At 66.2% G+C, this 13,399-nt stretch overlaps 1 protein-coding gene across 4 annotated transcripts; it reads left to right on the top strand.

The window, feature by feature from the left end:
- The first annotated feature begins 3,863 nt into the window (after positions 1-3,863).
- On the top strand, positions 3,864-12,585 carry TRABD (TraB domain containing). 4 transcript variants are annotated; one of them, XM_032644544.1, is made up of 10 exons: positions 3,864-3,929; positions 8,869-8,936; positions 9,262-9,340; positions 9,743-9,909; positions 10,104-10,244; positions 10,793-10,903; positions 10,999-11,138; positions 11,383-11,555; positions 11,640-11,751; positions 11,872-12,585. In XM_032644544.1, exons 2-10 carry the CDS (start codon positions 8,904-8,906, stop codon positions 12,047-12,049), a joined length of 1,134 nt encoding a protein of 377 aa, XP_032500435.1. In that variant the 5' UTR covers positions 3,864-3,929; positions 8,869-8,903; the 3' UTR covers positions 12,050-12,585. The 4 variants fall into 4 exon arrangements, with proteins under 4 accessions (XP_032500435.1, XP_032500432.1, XP_032500434.1 ...); XM_032644543.1 differs by lacking the exon at positions 3,864-3,929 and adding an exon at positions 4,245-8,207 and having other exon boundaries at positions 8,345-8,936; positions 11,872-12,091; XM_032644542.1 differs by lacking the exon at positions 3,864-3,929 and adding an exon at positions 4,245-8,521 and having other exon boundaries at positions 11,872-12,091.
- The last annotated feature ends 814 nt before the right edge of the window (positions 12,586-13,399 follow it).

The following is a 13,399-nucleotide window of genomic DNA, read 5'->3' as shown; positions in this document are numbered from 1 at the left end:
GAGAGCGAGGGCGCCAGCGTGCCAGTGGGTGTGTGCATTAGCGGTAAGCGTGCGAGTGTGTGCGTGAGTGCGCACGGGTGAGGCTGGGCGAGGGCGCCAGCATGCCAGCGAGGGCAGGAATCCAACGCAATAACCACGTCCCCTCCAAGGCCATCAGCACCCCCCCCCGCCCCGCCCGAGGGTCCACGACGCTTCCGTGGGAGCCCAGGGCCGGCGCTGGGCGGGGCCACCCCTATTACCTCAGCCACGGCGACAACGTGACAGTATTAACAAGGTAGCACCGAGCATATCAATAAAGATTATTCTGATACCCCTGAGTCCTGAGTGGTCCATCCTGCCGGAGGCCTGTGGTCCAGCTGAGGCCTCCTGTGTCCAGGGCCTCCACCCAACCTGCACGGGGTGGAGGTGCTGGGGGCGGGGGGGCGGCAGGGCCGTGGGAGGCGCCCCGATGCCCTCCAGGTCGCCTGGGGGCCCTGCTGCATCCACAGCTGAACGAGAACACACAGTCCTCGTGCGGTTGACACACCGTGGTCTCCAGCTAACGTGCGTGCATGCTGGGCCACGGGGTGATTCACAGACTCAGTGGAGATGGAGTGCGCCCTCCCAGGAAGCCGGCCCCCCCATCAGATGCTTGAGGGCAGGGGCTGCCAGGTACACTTGGGGGGAATAGCAAGAACTGGCAGGACTCAGGAGGGCTTCCTGGAAGGGGTGCCCCTGATGTGCTCTGGAGGTGTTCATGTCATGGGGATCGCAGGCGCGGGGGTGCTTTCCTCACCAGGCCCAGGATGCAGGTGGGGATGAGGCTGGCCCCGGGGCGTGCACCAAGGAGTCACACACCCCACAGGCCACAGCAGGAGACCCCGAGGGTCTGAAGAGAGGCTCCTTGGAGGCAGGTAGCTGGGGCAGCTGGGCCAGAAACCCCTGGGGGCTAGACCAGGTGGGCTGCGGGCCTCAATCACAAGGGGGCTCAGGCGAGATCGGGGTGGGACCACCTGCTGCACCCTGTGGAGGCCTGACTGGTCTGGCCTCCTCGAAGCCCCTCCACAGGCCCCTCCCTGGAGCAGCCTTGAGCTGGGCAGGCTGGGCTTCCCGGGAGTGCAGCCGATCCATCATCCAGGGCTGCATCCCAACTTGGGTGTTTTTGTTTTTGTTTTTTATAAATTTATTTCTTTTTGGCTGCGTGTGGGCTTCCTCTGGTTGCGGTGCGCGGGCTTCTCGTTGCAGTGGCTTCTCTTGTTGCGGAGCACGGGCTCTAGGCGCGCGGGCTCAGTAGTTGTGGTTTGCGGGATCTACAGAGCACAGGCTTAGTAGTTGTGGCGCACAGGCTTAGTTGCTCCGCGGCATGTGGGATCTTCCCGGACCAGGGCTCGAACCCGTGTCCCCTGCACTGGCAGGCGGATTCTGAACCACTGCGCCACCAGGGAAGTCCCCCAACTTGGGTTTTAGATGTAGGTTTTTATCATCACTCAGGCATGGTGAAGCCAAGAGATCAGGAGACGACTGCCACTGCAAAGACAGTTTATCACAGGTCCCAAGAGGAGGGGGCCCCAGGGCTGGTCAGGAGGCAGGGAGAGGGGACACGTGGGCAGGAGCCTTCACTGGGTTTCCGCAGGGAGAGGTGTGAGGCCGGGTGAGCAGGCTCAGGACCGGCCAGCGTGAATAATCTCGGGGGGCTCAGGGCGGAGGGGCTACCCAGGTGATTGGGGCAGGCAGAGGGTGGCCCCGAGGACATAGTGCACCTCGTAGAGGAGGGATGATCTGGGGCTGTGGGTGGCTGGTTTGCTTGTGAAACTGTTTGTTGTCTCTAGGAATTGGCTGACTCTGGGAGTGGCAGTCTCTCCAGGGTCAGCGCGGCCCCAGATGGCAAAACGGTACAATTCATACCCCCTGTCCCCAGAAAGCACTCACCCTCACCCGGGTCAGGACACTCTCCCCAGCCCAGCATCCCAGGTCATATGGCCAGCTGCCTCTTGGGCTGGCAGTCACCATTTCCACTCATCTGGGGAAGGGACCCCACAGGACCCAGGCAGGCGGACCAGGTCCTGCAGGGTGGGATGAGCCCCTGGCCCCTCGGTCCCACATGGGCAGCCAGCTCTGTGGTGGTGGTGAGCCAGGCACTGGGGCCAAGGTGACCCTGCAGGGGTAGGGGCTGCTGTGCCCACCCAGGAGTCCAATTCCCACTCACCTCAGGCAGCAGTGTTTGCCACGGGCCCCCCGGCAATCCCTGAGCAGGGCTGGAGCCCAGACCGGCTCCCCACCCCTGCCCATGCACACTCAGGGGCTCTGCTCAGAGTGGAGACATTCCCAGAGACCTGCGGGGCGCGCTGCCTGGCCGTGCGCTGAGTCCACAGAAGTTCCTCATGCACACGTGTCCAGGTGGGGCTAAGGCACACCAGCCACTGAGCCCCACCCCGCCCCCGGTCTCTGTCTTCGGCGGGACTGCTGTGCCCAGCCCTGCCCCCTGAGCCAAGGCCCAGCAGGACATTTCAGACCAGTCTCCTCCAGAGGCCTGCTCCTTGGTGTGTGAACTGACCCACTGCCCTGGGGAACAGAAGGGAGTCAGCGTCCCACAGAAGCAGACCTCTTCCTGCAGATGCCAGGGATGCCACCTTGCCCGGAGGGGGCAGAGGGCGCACCGTGGGCATCAGCATTCCTTTGACACACCCTCCACCTGCCTCCTTGCTCCTTCCCTCCAGCCCCGGGCAGGGCAGGTAGAGGTGCCTTCCCTCTCCCAAGAGGAGGGGCTGTGGGAGAAGCTCAGACCCCACCCCAGACAGCCAGGCCTGGAACCCAGGCCTCTCTCCATTACACAGCCCAGCATGGACATCTCAGCCAGACTGGCTCTAGGTCCTGGGGCAGGTGCCCCGAGGGGACAACATTGCGCTCACTCCAGCTCTCCTGTGTGGGTGGCCAAGGTGGGGGGCGGGCAGAAGCGATCTGTGCCAGCACAAAGGAGATGAACAGTAGGAACCAGACCGAGAGGGCGGGACAGGGGTCCTGGACCACGAGCCGGGCAGATAAACGTCAACCCAGAGCCTCTCGCCTCACAGAGCCCCGCCTGCCGACAGGAGCCTGCCCCGCATGAGACTGGACGGGGCATCACCTCCCACGTCAGCCAGCCTGCAGGAGGGCCACCCCCAGGCTCAGAATGTGGGAACCCGGACCCTGTGCGGGACAGCAGGGCTGGGCCAGCACCCCCTTCCTGGAACCTGAGGGGAAGCCCGGCGCCCAGCTCGGACCGCTGGTGGGCCGGCCCGGCAGGCCCAGACCAGGCCCGGGCCAGACGGGGCTATCCGTCACCCTGGGGCCCCGCCCCCACCCTGTGCCCCCCTCCCCTCCAGCCGTCCCACCGCCCCCGCCCGCGCCTCCCCGGACCCCAGCCGCCAGGCCGAGGGGTGGCCCAGGTGCTCACATGGGTGCAATCCACGACCCGAACTCTCTGCTCCTCGCGTTGCACTATCGCTGACCCCTTCGGGCGGGATTGACGGTTCTGTATCACAGCAGGCCATATGAACGTCAACCCCCTTTTGCTGACCGGGAGATGCGGCCAGAGAACTTTGGAGCGCTTCGCAACGCCGCCCCAGTCGGGAGGCAGGCCTGAGACTCGAACCCGGGTTCTTAGACGCCGCTTGAGTCCTCGAATCCCGACGCTGGAGGCGGGAAGGGGAGGGGCGGGGCTTTCTCGCGCGCGGCCTCCTGGGAAGTGAAGTCCGCGGCTGCTCGCGCGCGGCCCCCTGGGAACTGTAGTCCACGGGCTCGCTGCAAGGGCGGGCCGAAGGCGCGCGGAACTACGCTTCCCGGCATGCCGCGCTCCGCCCGGCCCTCCGGCCCCGGCCCGTCCGGCCGGCCCGCCCCGCGGCCGCGGTCCGCCCCGTCTGGTGGAGCGACGAGCCGCATGGAGGCCGGCTGAGGAGCGCCGCCCCGCCTTGGTACGCCGCGCGGCACGGGCCTGGGGCGGGGGGCGGCGCGCGGGAGCCCCGGCGGGTCGAGGTCAGCCCGCGGTCCAGGTCGGATGCTGCCCCGCATCGGGCCGGGCCCAGCCAGCTCCCAAGCGTGAGGTCTCGGGCCGGAAGGATCAGCCCCGATCTCCGAGGAGTGCGCGCGGGGCCGGAGTCGACCGCGAGGGTTCGAGGGCTCGGATGGTTGCAGGCCGGAGGCGGGGCCGGGGGGCGGGGCCCGGAGTCGGGGGTCGGGGCCGGGGGCGGGGTCGGCCGGAGTCGGGGGCGGGGGACCGGGCGTGAGGGGCAGGGTCCCCTCCTCCCCAGACGGCGGCGGCAGGGTCTCAGTGGAGACCCTGGGTCCTTCTGCGTGCCGCAGGCCTCTGCCCTTCAAGCCGAGCAAGCAGGGCTGCCATATGGGCAAAGGAGACCAAACTTCCGAGGCCTTGTAGGTCTTTACTTACCTTGTTTCTGTGAAGAGCTATATTGATACATAATCTACGTGCCACAAAGCACCAGAGTTCACGTATGTGTCTTTGTGAAAACTGTCCCGAGAAAGGAAAGCAAAGCGCACCCTTCAGCGAGGAACTCGCTCAGAAGTCCTCGGCTGACTTTGGGCGTCAGGGCAGCCTCCTCAGGAGACTGGTGGTTTCCAGGCTGAGTACTCCTGGCTTTCGGGGTCCCCCGGAGAGGAAGATGTCCGGGCCACCAGCTCGGCGCGCTCCTGTGCAGGCTCCACTCTCCCTGGGCCTCTCCCTTTTGCCGCTGTTGCCCCCCTTGTGTGGCTGGGAGGGAGCCCTGACCTTGGGGCCACTGGTCAGCCTTACAGGACGGAGGTGATGCTGCAGCCAGGAGAGGGCCTGGCACGGTGGGCGGGCCCTGCAGTGGAGGTCAGTGTGGGGACCCAGCACTGGGTAGAGTCCGGCTTCCAAGAGGGTTGGCCGGGTGTGGTAGGCCTCCGGCTCAGGTGTGAGTTGGCATGTGCCCTCTACCCCCATCCTACCCTCAGCCACACCTCCATAAAGCAGAGCCTGCCAGACCCAGGAGGGTCTCCGGTGGCCAGGGTGCCCAGACTTCAGAAGTGGGGATGGATGTAGGGGGTCAGGGCTTTGGGCCGCACCCTGCTGCCTCCCAGGCCTCCAGCCCGCTAGTCTGTCCAGTTTGGAACCTTTGGCTTTGTGAGCAGGCCCAGTGGGTTGGTTGGGAGATGTTTTTTTCTGGGAACTCCATCTGGTGCTGGTAAGCTCTTGGTCTGGGAGGCAGTTTCTGGCTTCCTAATTTTTAGAGGGGTGAACGAGAGAGCATGGCTGTCTCAGTCTGCTCCGCAATCATGACAACATACCACTGAAGGGGGCTTAACGGTTTTCTCACAGTTCTGGAGACGGAAAAGTCAAGATCAAGGTGCTGGCTGATTTGGTAGCTGGTGAGGGGTCTTTCTTCCTGGCCTCCAGACAGCTGCCTTCTCGCTGTATCCTCACTGGGCAGCTCTCCCGGGTCTCTTCCCAGGAAGGCTCTGATCCCATCCTGGGGCACAGCCTCATGACCTCACCCAACCCTCACCATCTCTCAAAGTCCCTGCCTCCCAATTTCACCCCCACTGGGGTTAGGGCTTCAAACTATGAGGGGACACAATTCAGTCCATAGCCGTCCCTGGAAGGGGACAGCTGCCTGGGCTGGGCAGACGGGAGCCCGTGGCCTGCCACGCAGCCTGCACTGTCCGGTGTCCTCAGGTCTGTCCTGCCAGGGGCACCCAGCAAACCGTTTCCTACGCTAACACCCCATCCAACAAGAGCACCTTGACACGTTCCCTGGGGGTCCCTAATGCAAGTGGGGCTCTCCCTGCCCTGTGAGCAGGTGCATTCTCTGGTGAACCCGACAAGAGAGGTCCTCACGGGGGTCAGGGATTCCCTCGGATTTGGAGTTCGTTTTCCTGGAAGCGCGTGGGTGGCGCTGTCATCTGCGTGGAGCCAGATAAGGGTGGTGTCCCTCTCTGTGGACGAGTCTCCTGAAACCAGGTGGCTGGTTCTCTTCATGCCCCAGCAGAGGGAAGCTGAGGTGACATCTCAGTGTGGCGCTGCTCGTGGGTGGCTGGGTGGCTGTTCTAACCACCTCGGCCCTAAAGGCAGGAGCTAAGAGCCTGGCGGGTTGGAACGACTTGCCCAAGGCCGTGCCGCGCCAAGCAGCAGCCAGAGATCTGGCCGACCCTGTGGCCGTCCCCCGCGGGACAGGTGCTGGCAGCCGCCTAGAGGGCTGGCCTCTGGTGGCCAGGCTCAGGAGGCCTTTCCTGCCACTGAGCCTGATGCCTCCCCAGGCCGTGCTCCGTGGACAGTCCGGCTCAGCAGTGACGCCTGTTGGTGGGGTGAGCACCTGAATTGGGCAGAAGGGTCTCCTTTGTGCCGGGCTCCCCAGGGTCTCGGCGTTGGTGGCCGCGGCGTGGCCAGGTTGCCGGGCGGAAGCCTGGTTCCGGGCTCCCTGGGGCTGTGCTGGCTGGTGGGAGCTGGGCGCTGGAGACTGGGTTTAGGAGGGGGCACGTCGATCTCCCCACGAGGTGTTAGCCTGGGGTCTGCTGGTCGCTGCAGCCTGTGGTGGTGTGATGAGCAGCCAGGACCCGTCGTCCAGAGATTTTGTGGCCAGAAACACAGCCTGCGGGTGTGGGAGATGGAGGCCGGGTCCAGGGTTCTATGGCGTTGGGCCCTTTGCTCCCCTCCCGTAGATATTTAGAGAGGCTCGGATCCCAGCCGTTAATATTTGGAAATGCATCACGGTGTGCGGGGCTCCCTAGGGGTGGAGGGATTGATGACCCACTGAACTTACTGATACGTCCTACAAGGGTATCAGCAGGGACCCTGGCTGAGGTTGCAGGAAACCGGGATATTGGGAAGGGTGTGCATGTGATAACATCAGAGACGCTTCTCAGAATCACAGGCTCTTGGCCCTGAAGGGGCCTCGGTGGCCTTCCTGCCTGACCCCTCCCAGGCCAGGCACCCACCCCAGCGAGCTCGAGGGGACCTGGGTCCTGGTGCTGCGGTTGGTGGCCCAGCCATCTCGGGGCTCAAGGCTCGTCTGCCCCCTGGGGACAGAGTGAGTCTGGCCTGGCCTGGCCAGGCCAAGTGCAGGGAGGGCAAGGGCAAGGCCGACCCAGACCTGTGACCCCCACCCCTGTGGGAGGGAGGCTGAGGCCTCGGTGGCCCTCCTCTTACCGCCTGTCACACAGGCTTCCCAGGACGGCCCTGGACGCTTCCTTGAGAAGTTTCTCTAGTACTTTGGCAGCCTGTGTGAAGCGGACCGGGGGGACGCTCTCCTGGGCCCGCTCGGGAACCTGAGAGGCAGGCGGGCCCCAGCCCGGCAGCAGACACAGCTTCCTGTTTCTATTTCGGTCGGTGCCTTGCATCAGTGGAGCGCTTTCGTCTGTGAAGTGGGAAGGAGGAGGCCCTGGGAGTGGTGAGGCTGGGTGAGCCGCCGCCCGTGGGGACCGGGCGCCCCCGTGCTGTGGCTCCTTCCCCGATGGCGGGGCGCCCGGGGGCCCAGGCTGGGCTCAGACCCCAGAGCCGGCTCCCCTGCCCCGTGCGGAGGCCCATGGCTCTGCCTGCCGCCCTTCTCCGCTGGCGGGCCTGCCCCCTTCTGGTCCTGAGCCAGTTTCTCTTCCAGACCCTTCCCCCAACCTCATTTCTTCCAGAAAGCATAGCCGTCCTCGTCCTCGGGATGGGCTGCCCCTGCGCTGAGCCACCTGCCCGAGCCGGTCCTGCCGGCCGCAGGCGAGGAAGCGGAGCTCCAAGCGGGCTGGAAACAGAGCCCGGGTTAGGGCTGGGCTCAGGGTCACGGGTACAGGCGGGGCGAGGGGGAAGGAACTTGACCTAGCATCGTGTGGATTTATTATTTGTTTTTCCTCTTTGTTGTGAAAGTGCAACAGTGAAACTGACAGGCGCCCCGGGGGTGTCCCACGGCCCGCATGGGGCCTCCCGGCACGTCCCGTCGGTTCACGTGTGACAGACACGGACTCTAAAAACCCACGATAGGGCACCCACGACTGAAACCAAATTAGACTCGTTCCTCACGGGACGGCCTCCAGTCATCTGTCAGGTTCTCCCGCGGGTGCCAAGCCCCCTGTCCTTTGGTGGCCAGACCCCGGCTCTAAACTCAGAGCTGGAACCGGAGGCTCTGTCAGACTCTGCTTTGAGTTTCCGGCAGGACCTTGGGAGGTTCGGGTGAAGTCCGTGTGGCGGATGTCCAGGACACCGTGTCCCGGGCCCAGCGGGGATCTTCCCTCTGGTGAGAACAGCCTCGCTGGGCTCCTGCACCCCGTCTCCCCTCCGGAAGGGACAGCACAAGCGGCTCCCACGTGACCTCGGGGGCTCGGCTCCTAGCTCAGCTTCTTCGAGTTTGTGCCTCTTTTCTTCAACCAGAAGAAGTCTCGGTTCTCAGTGACGCCGACACACCTGTGCTGTTCGCCATCCCTCCCCCTGCCCCTCCTGAGTCTGTGCCGACGCCTGTGTGATGCTGCTGGTGACACGTATTGTCGCCACACGTGGCTCCTGAAAGCAGGGCTGCAGCCGCACCGCCTTCCGCGCCAGCCCAGCACACAGGTTCCCTTCTGCCGCCTGGTTTTGTCTTTTTAGGGAATTTTATAATTTGTGTTGTATTCCAAAGTCAAAGAGGAGGCCCCCAGGTCTGGCCGGCTGCCCCCGGGGGTAACCCCCTGCTGGGCGAGCGGGGGACCGGGCGGCACATCCTGCTCTCGGGCGACTCACGCTCGCCGCCCGGGTGTCCCCAGCCTGCTCTCAGCCCCGCACCGCAGATCCCGAGATCCCCTGTGCCCGGGGCCGAGGTCCTGCCCACGGATCATTCCCGATGGACGCAGCACCACGGGGCACTGACCCCCGTGCCCAGCCCCGGGGCTCCAGGTGAGGACGCGGCTCCTGTGTTTCCTCAGGCTTCACTCGTCGGTGCCGGTAGCCACCGCCCGCCATGGAGGGGCAGGACGAACAGCCCCTTCGCGAGGTCAGAGCCCTGGGCCGGGGGGCCAGGAAGCGAGGGCGGGGGCGGGGGGCGGGGCGGCCCCGCGGAGAGTGGGGCTCCCCCCTATGAGGTTCCCTGGGGTCCCTCTGGCCTCTGTGCAGAGAAGCCCTTCACTGGTCTTCCTGGGATGTTGCTAGTCAGCCGAGGGGCCCGGGGCAGGGTGCCCTGAGGGTGGGCCACCTGTGAGGAGATTGTCTGGGGGGAACACAGCTGACAGGCTCTGGGGCTTGATGGAGCAACCGCACGAGTCCCGGCAAGCCCCGGAGAGGCGAGCGCCGCTGCTCGAACACTCCCCTTCCCTCCGCAGGCCAGCACAGAGCCCATCGTGACTTCAGGGGGTTCGGAGGTGGTGCCCAGGGTGCTCCCCGGAGAGCCCCAGAACCTGTGTGCGTGCTCCCTGGGTCACCGTGCCAGGCGGGAGGGTCTTGGGCTGGGTGATCTCCAGAGCCTGTGGTGGACCAGGGGCCCCAGCCCACCCTGGGGGGGTGGCGGGGGGGCTCTTGAGCGCGAGCAGGGCTGTGGCAGGAGCCCCCTCCTCAGGTGGGGAGGCCGGGTGCCCTGCACAGCCCCCCACCCCGTCCTGGGCCCCTCGGCGGCCTGGGGGCTCCCCTTGGTGTGGGGCCTGGCCGCACGTCCTGGTGAGCAAGTACCAGTGGCTCGAGGCCCAGAAAGGCCCCCACGTGCGTCCGCGTTCCGCGGGGCAGCACGGACCCCCGTCCCTGCGCCCCGGAGGCCCAGGCTGCCCGTGTGGGAGGATGGCCCCAAGCCGGGCCTTGCTGTCCCTGCAGCCGACGTGGACGCTTTCCACCTGCTCCTGGAGATGAAGCTGAAGAGGCGGCAAGAGCGGCCCAACCTGCCGCGCACGGTGACCGAGCTGGTGGCCGAGGACGGGAGCCGCGTGTACGTGGTGGGCACGGCCCACTTCAGCGACGACAGCAAGAAGGACGTGGCGAAGGTGAGGCCCGTGAGCCGCCACTGCTGCTGCGGCAGGACACGCAGACCCGGGCCGTCCCTCCCGCCGTAGTTACTTCCGGCACCGAGCCGTCTCCACGGCGGCTGAGTGGCGGTGGGGTCGACCTGGGGGTGGGCCTCCGGGTCCGGCGTGGCTCTGCCCGTGGGGCCCGCGGTGAGCTGGCATGTCCGTCGCAGACCATACGGGAGGTGCAGCCTGACGTGGTGGTGGTCGAGCTGTGCCAGTACCGCGTGTCCATGCTGAAGATGGACGAGCACACACTGCTGCGTGAGGCCAAGGAGATCAGCCTGGAGAAGCTGCAGCAGGCTGTCAGGCAGGTGCGCGTGCCCGCCCCGTGGGGACTCTGGTCCGGGGCCCTTCACCCTGGCCCGAGGGACAGTGAGGAGAGGCGGCTGAGGCCCCAGCCCCAAGGGAGGAGCTGGTCAGGGACCCTGGCAGGTCACCAGGGGCGGGGGCGGGGCCTCAGCGTGTCAGGTGGCCCAGAGCTGCGACCCCAGTGTGCCTCGCTCAGGGGCTCTGGACCCAGGACCCAAGTCCACTCACACTGACAGGTGCCCCAAGGGGGATGTGGGCAGAGGAGCTGGGGGTCTGGCCTGGAGGGGTGAGGGGGGAAAGGGGGCACCCGTGGGGCAGAGGCCAGGCAGCCGGTCTGAGACTGCACGGCCTGCGGTGGGCCTGCTCTGGGAAGGTCGTCTGAAGGGCCGGGAGGGGCCTGTGAGCGCGCACCGTGGCTGAGGCGCCCACCATGCGGCCCTGCTGGACGTCCGCTTGGCCCTCGCCCCTCCCGAGCACAGGGCGGGCCTCCCGCAGGGCCGCAGGCACCTCGTGTGCGGCTGCGCGCCGCTGAGCGGGCCTCTCCCTGCAGAACGGGGTCCTGTCGGGACTCATGCAGACGCTACTGCTGAAGGTGTCCGCCCACATCACCGAGCAGCTGGGCATGGCCCCTGGCGGCGAGTTCAGGGAGGCTTTCAAGGAGGTGGGCCCGGGCCCGGCCGGGGGGCGGAGGGGGCTCGGCGCTTGGGAGCTATCCGGGGCCTGAGGCTCCCCCGCCAACACCCAGCCTCTGCCCAGGCCAGCAAGGTGCCTTTCTGCAAGTTCCACCTGGGCGACCGGCCTATCCCCGTCACCTTCAAGAGGGCCATCGCCGCCCTCTCTTTCTGGCAGAAGATCAAGCTGGCCTGGGGCCTGTGTTTCCTGTCGGACCCTATCAGGTAGGGCCCCTCGGCCTCCCGGCCCGGGAACGTTGACCAGTGGCCTGAGATACCCACAGAGCACTCGGTCCACACCTGGCCTGGCCCAGACCGCCACGCGGCACGCTCCTCTCATTCTCGGGTGGAGCCTCCTCTCAAAGGGCCTCCCCAGCCCTTCCTCCTGCCAGGATCCCAGACAGAAGGTGCGAGGCCCCCGCCCTGGGTCAGCCATCCCCCGGGCTGGCGGCACGCCCTTCTCCCGCAGCAAGGATGACGTGGAGCGCTGCAAGCAGAAGGACCTACTGGAGCAGATGATGGCCGAGATGATCGGCGAGTTCCCCGACCTGCACCGCACCATCGTGTCTGAGCGGGACATCTATCTGACCTACATGCTGAGGCAGGCGGCCCGGCGCCTGGAGCTACCCCGTGCCTCTGACGGTGAGGACGGGCTGCGGGGTAGTCGCTGGGGACCCGCCGGGGCCAGTCGGGTGGGCGGTGCTGATGCGTCTCTCCCCGCCGCAGCCGAGCCCAGGAAGTGCGTCCCCTCCGTGGTGGTGGGCGTCGTGGGCATGGGCCACGTCCCCGGCATCGAGAAGAACTGGACCACCGACCTCAACATCCAGGAGATAATGACGTGAGTGCCGCCCGCCCAGCCCTCCGTCCCGCCCCACCCCACCCCTCCCACGTGGAGCTGGGCTGGGGGCTGGGGGATCGTGCGTCCCCAGCCAGGCCCAGCCCGCCCTCCCTTCCCCAGCGTCCCCCCGCCGTCCGTCTGCGGCAGAGTGTCCTGGCTGGCCGCGAAGGCCGCCTTCCTGGGCCTCCTGGGCTACGGCCTGTACTGGATGGGGCGCCGTGTCAGCAGCCTGGTCTTGTCACTGCCTGCCGCCCAGTACTGCCTGCAGAGGGCCTCCGAGGCCTGGCCGCACAAGTAGGAAGGACAGAGGGAGCCACCACGTCCGTCCAGGGGGCCGCCCGCGGCTGCTCCTGCGACACGGCCGAGGGGCACCGGGGGGGGGCCGGCCGCCTGAGGAGCTCCTGGGTGCCACCCCCCATGGGGGTCCGGCCTAGCCTCACCTGCCCTCTCCCAACCCGCCCAAATAAAGAATTATTTCACTGTCTGAGCTCGGGCTTCCCAGCAGCCCCCCTCCACTCCCTCCCTGCGGCCCCTGGGAAGTTCACCGGCCCGGGATGAGCTGGCGGGGGAGGGGTGAGGCGCGGTGGGCCGCAGCCGGCCAGCCCCTACCTCACTGTGCCTTCTCTCCGCGTCGCAGGGGGCGCCTCGCGGGGGTGCCGGGCCAGCACCCCGGGGAAGGGCAGCTTGGCCCGTGCAGCCCTTCGCGTGGCTCCTTGGCGCCCCCTGAGGGGGCGGCGGCCCCGGGTGAGCGCCAGCAATGGCTGTGCCTACAGAGGTTGTGCATTTCTGGCTTTTAAAAGTGTCTGAAACTTTTCTACTCAGGTATTTTTAACTTAAAACAAACCGAAGCAAATGTCAGGAAATATTAGCCTTAAATCTGGTTGGGACAAAGAGAACACCTTTCTCTTGGAGTCTCGGTCCCAGGAAGACAGGGGTGTGGCGAGGGTCAGTTTCGGCCATGGGCAGCCAGGCTGCCCGTCCAGCTGCCCCCGTGGTCTACCTCCAGCCGTGGGGGCTGCAGGGCCGCCGCCCTCTCGGGGTGGAGCCTGCCTGGCCTGCAGGTGGTTGAACCTGCTTCCTGTGCAGCTAGTGGTGGGACCTGGGGGTCACCCCGACCCTCAGTGGATGGCTGGCAGCTATCCACCAGGGCCTGCCAGTTTGCACAGGAACCGCCTTGGGTGCAGCTGGGCCCAAGGTCGAGCTGGCCCCATACAGCACTTGACCCCGGTCATCACCTGTTTGCGTCGTGTCCTGGTCACCTGTTTTCGACGTAGCACCTGTGCATCCCGCCAGGGGCCTAGGGCCACGTTTGGTTGTGTCTGTGTTGACTCAGTGTCTAAATCAGGTGAAAGCCATGGCCACAATCTGGCCCGAGGAGCCTTGGGCTGGGCCATGTCCTTGTCATTCACACGCTCGTGTACACGTCCCTTAGAGACTGAAATAAAATCTAATTTTGGAAGCCGGCTTTGTGAAATGTGCGGGGATGGGACTCAAGTGACAGGGAGGGTGGGGAAGGGCATCAGGATGCTGGTGGCACCCACCCATCCCTTGTGGACCCCTGCCCTCCCTTCTAGTCCGCACCCTGGGGCTCCCCTCCCTGCCCAGCCCCCCACCCTGGCATGCCGGAGGGGAGGAGGTGGGAGCGAGC

The sequence above is a fragment of the Phocoena sinus genome, chromosome 10 (assembly GCF_008692025.1).
Source record: "Phocoena sinus isolate mPhoSin1 chromosome 10, mPhoSin1.pri, whole genome shotgun sequence".
Classification (NCBI taxonomy): Eukaryota; Metazoa; Chordata; class Mammalia; order Artiodactyla; family Phocoenidae; genus Phocoena; species Phocoena sinus.
Note: the sequence above shows the minus strand (reverse complement) of the source record. Positions and strands in the feature narration are given on the sequence as shown.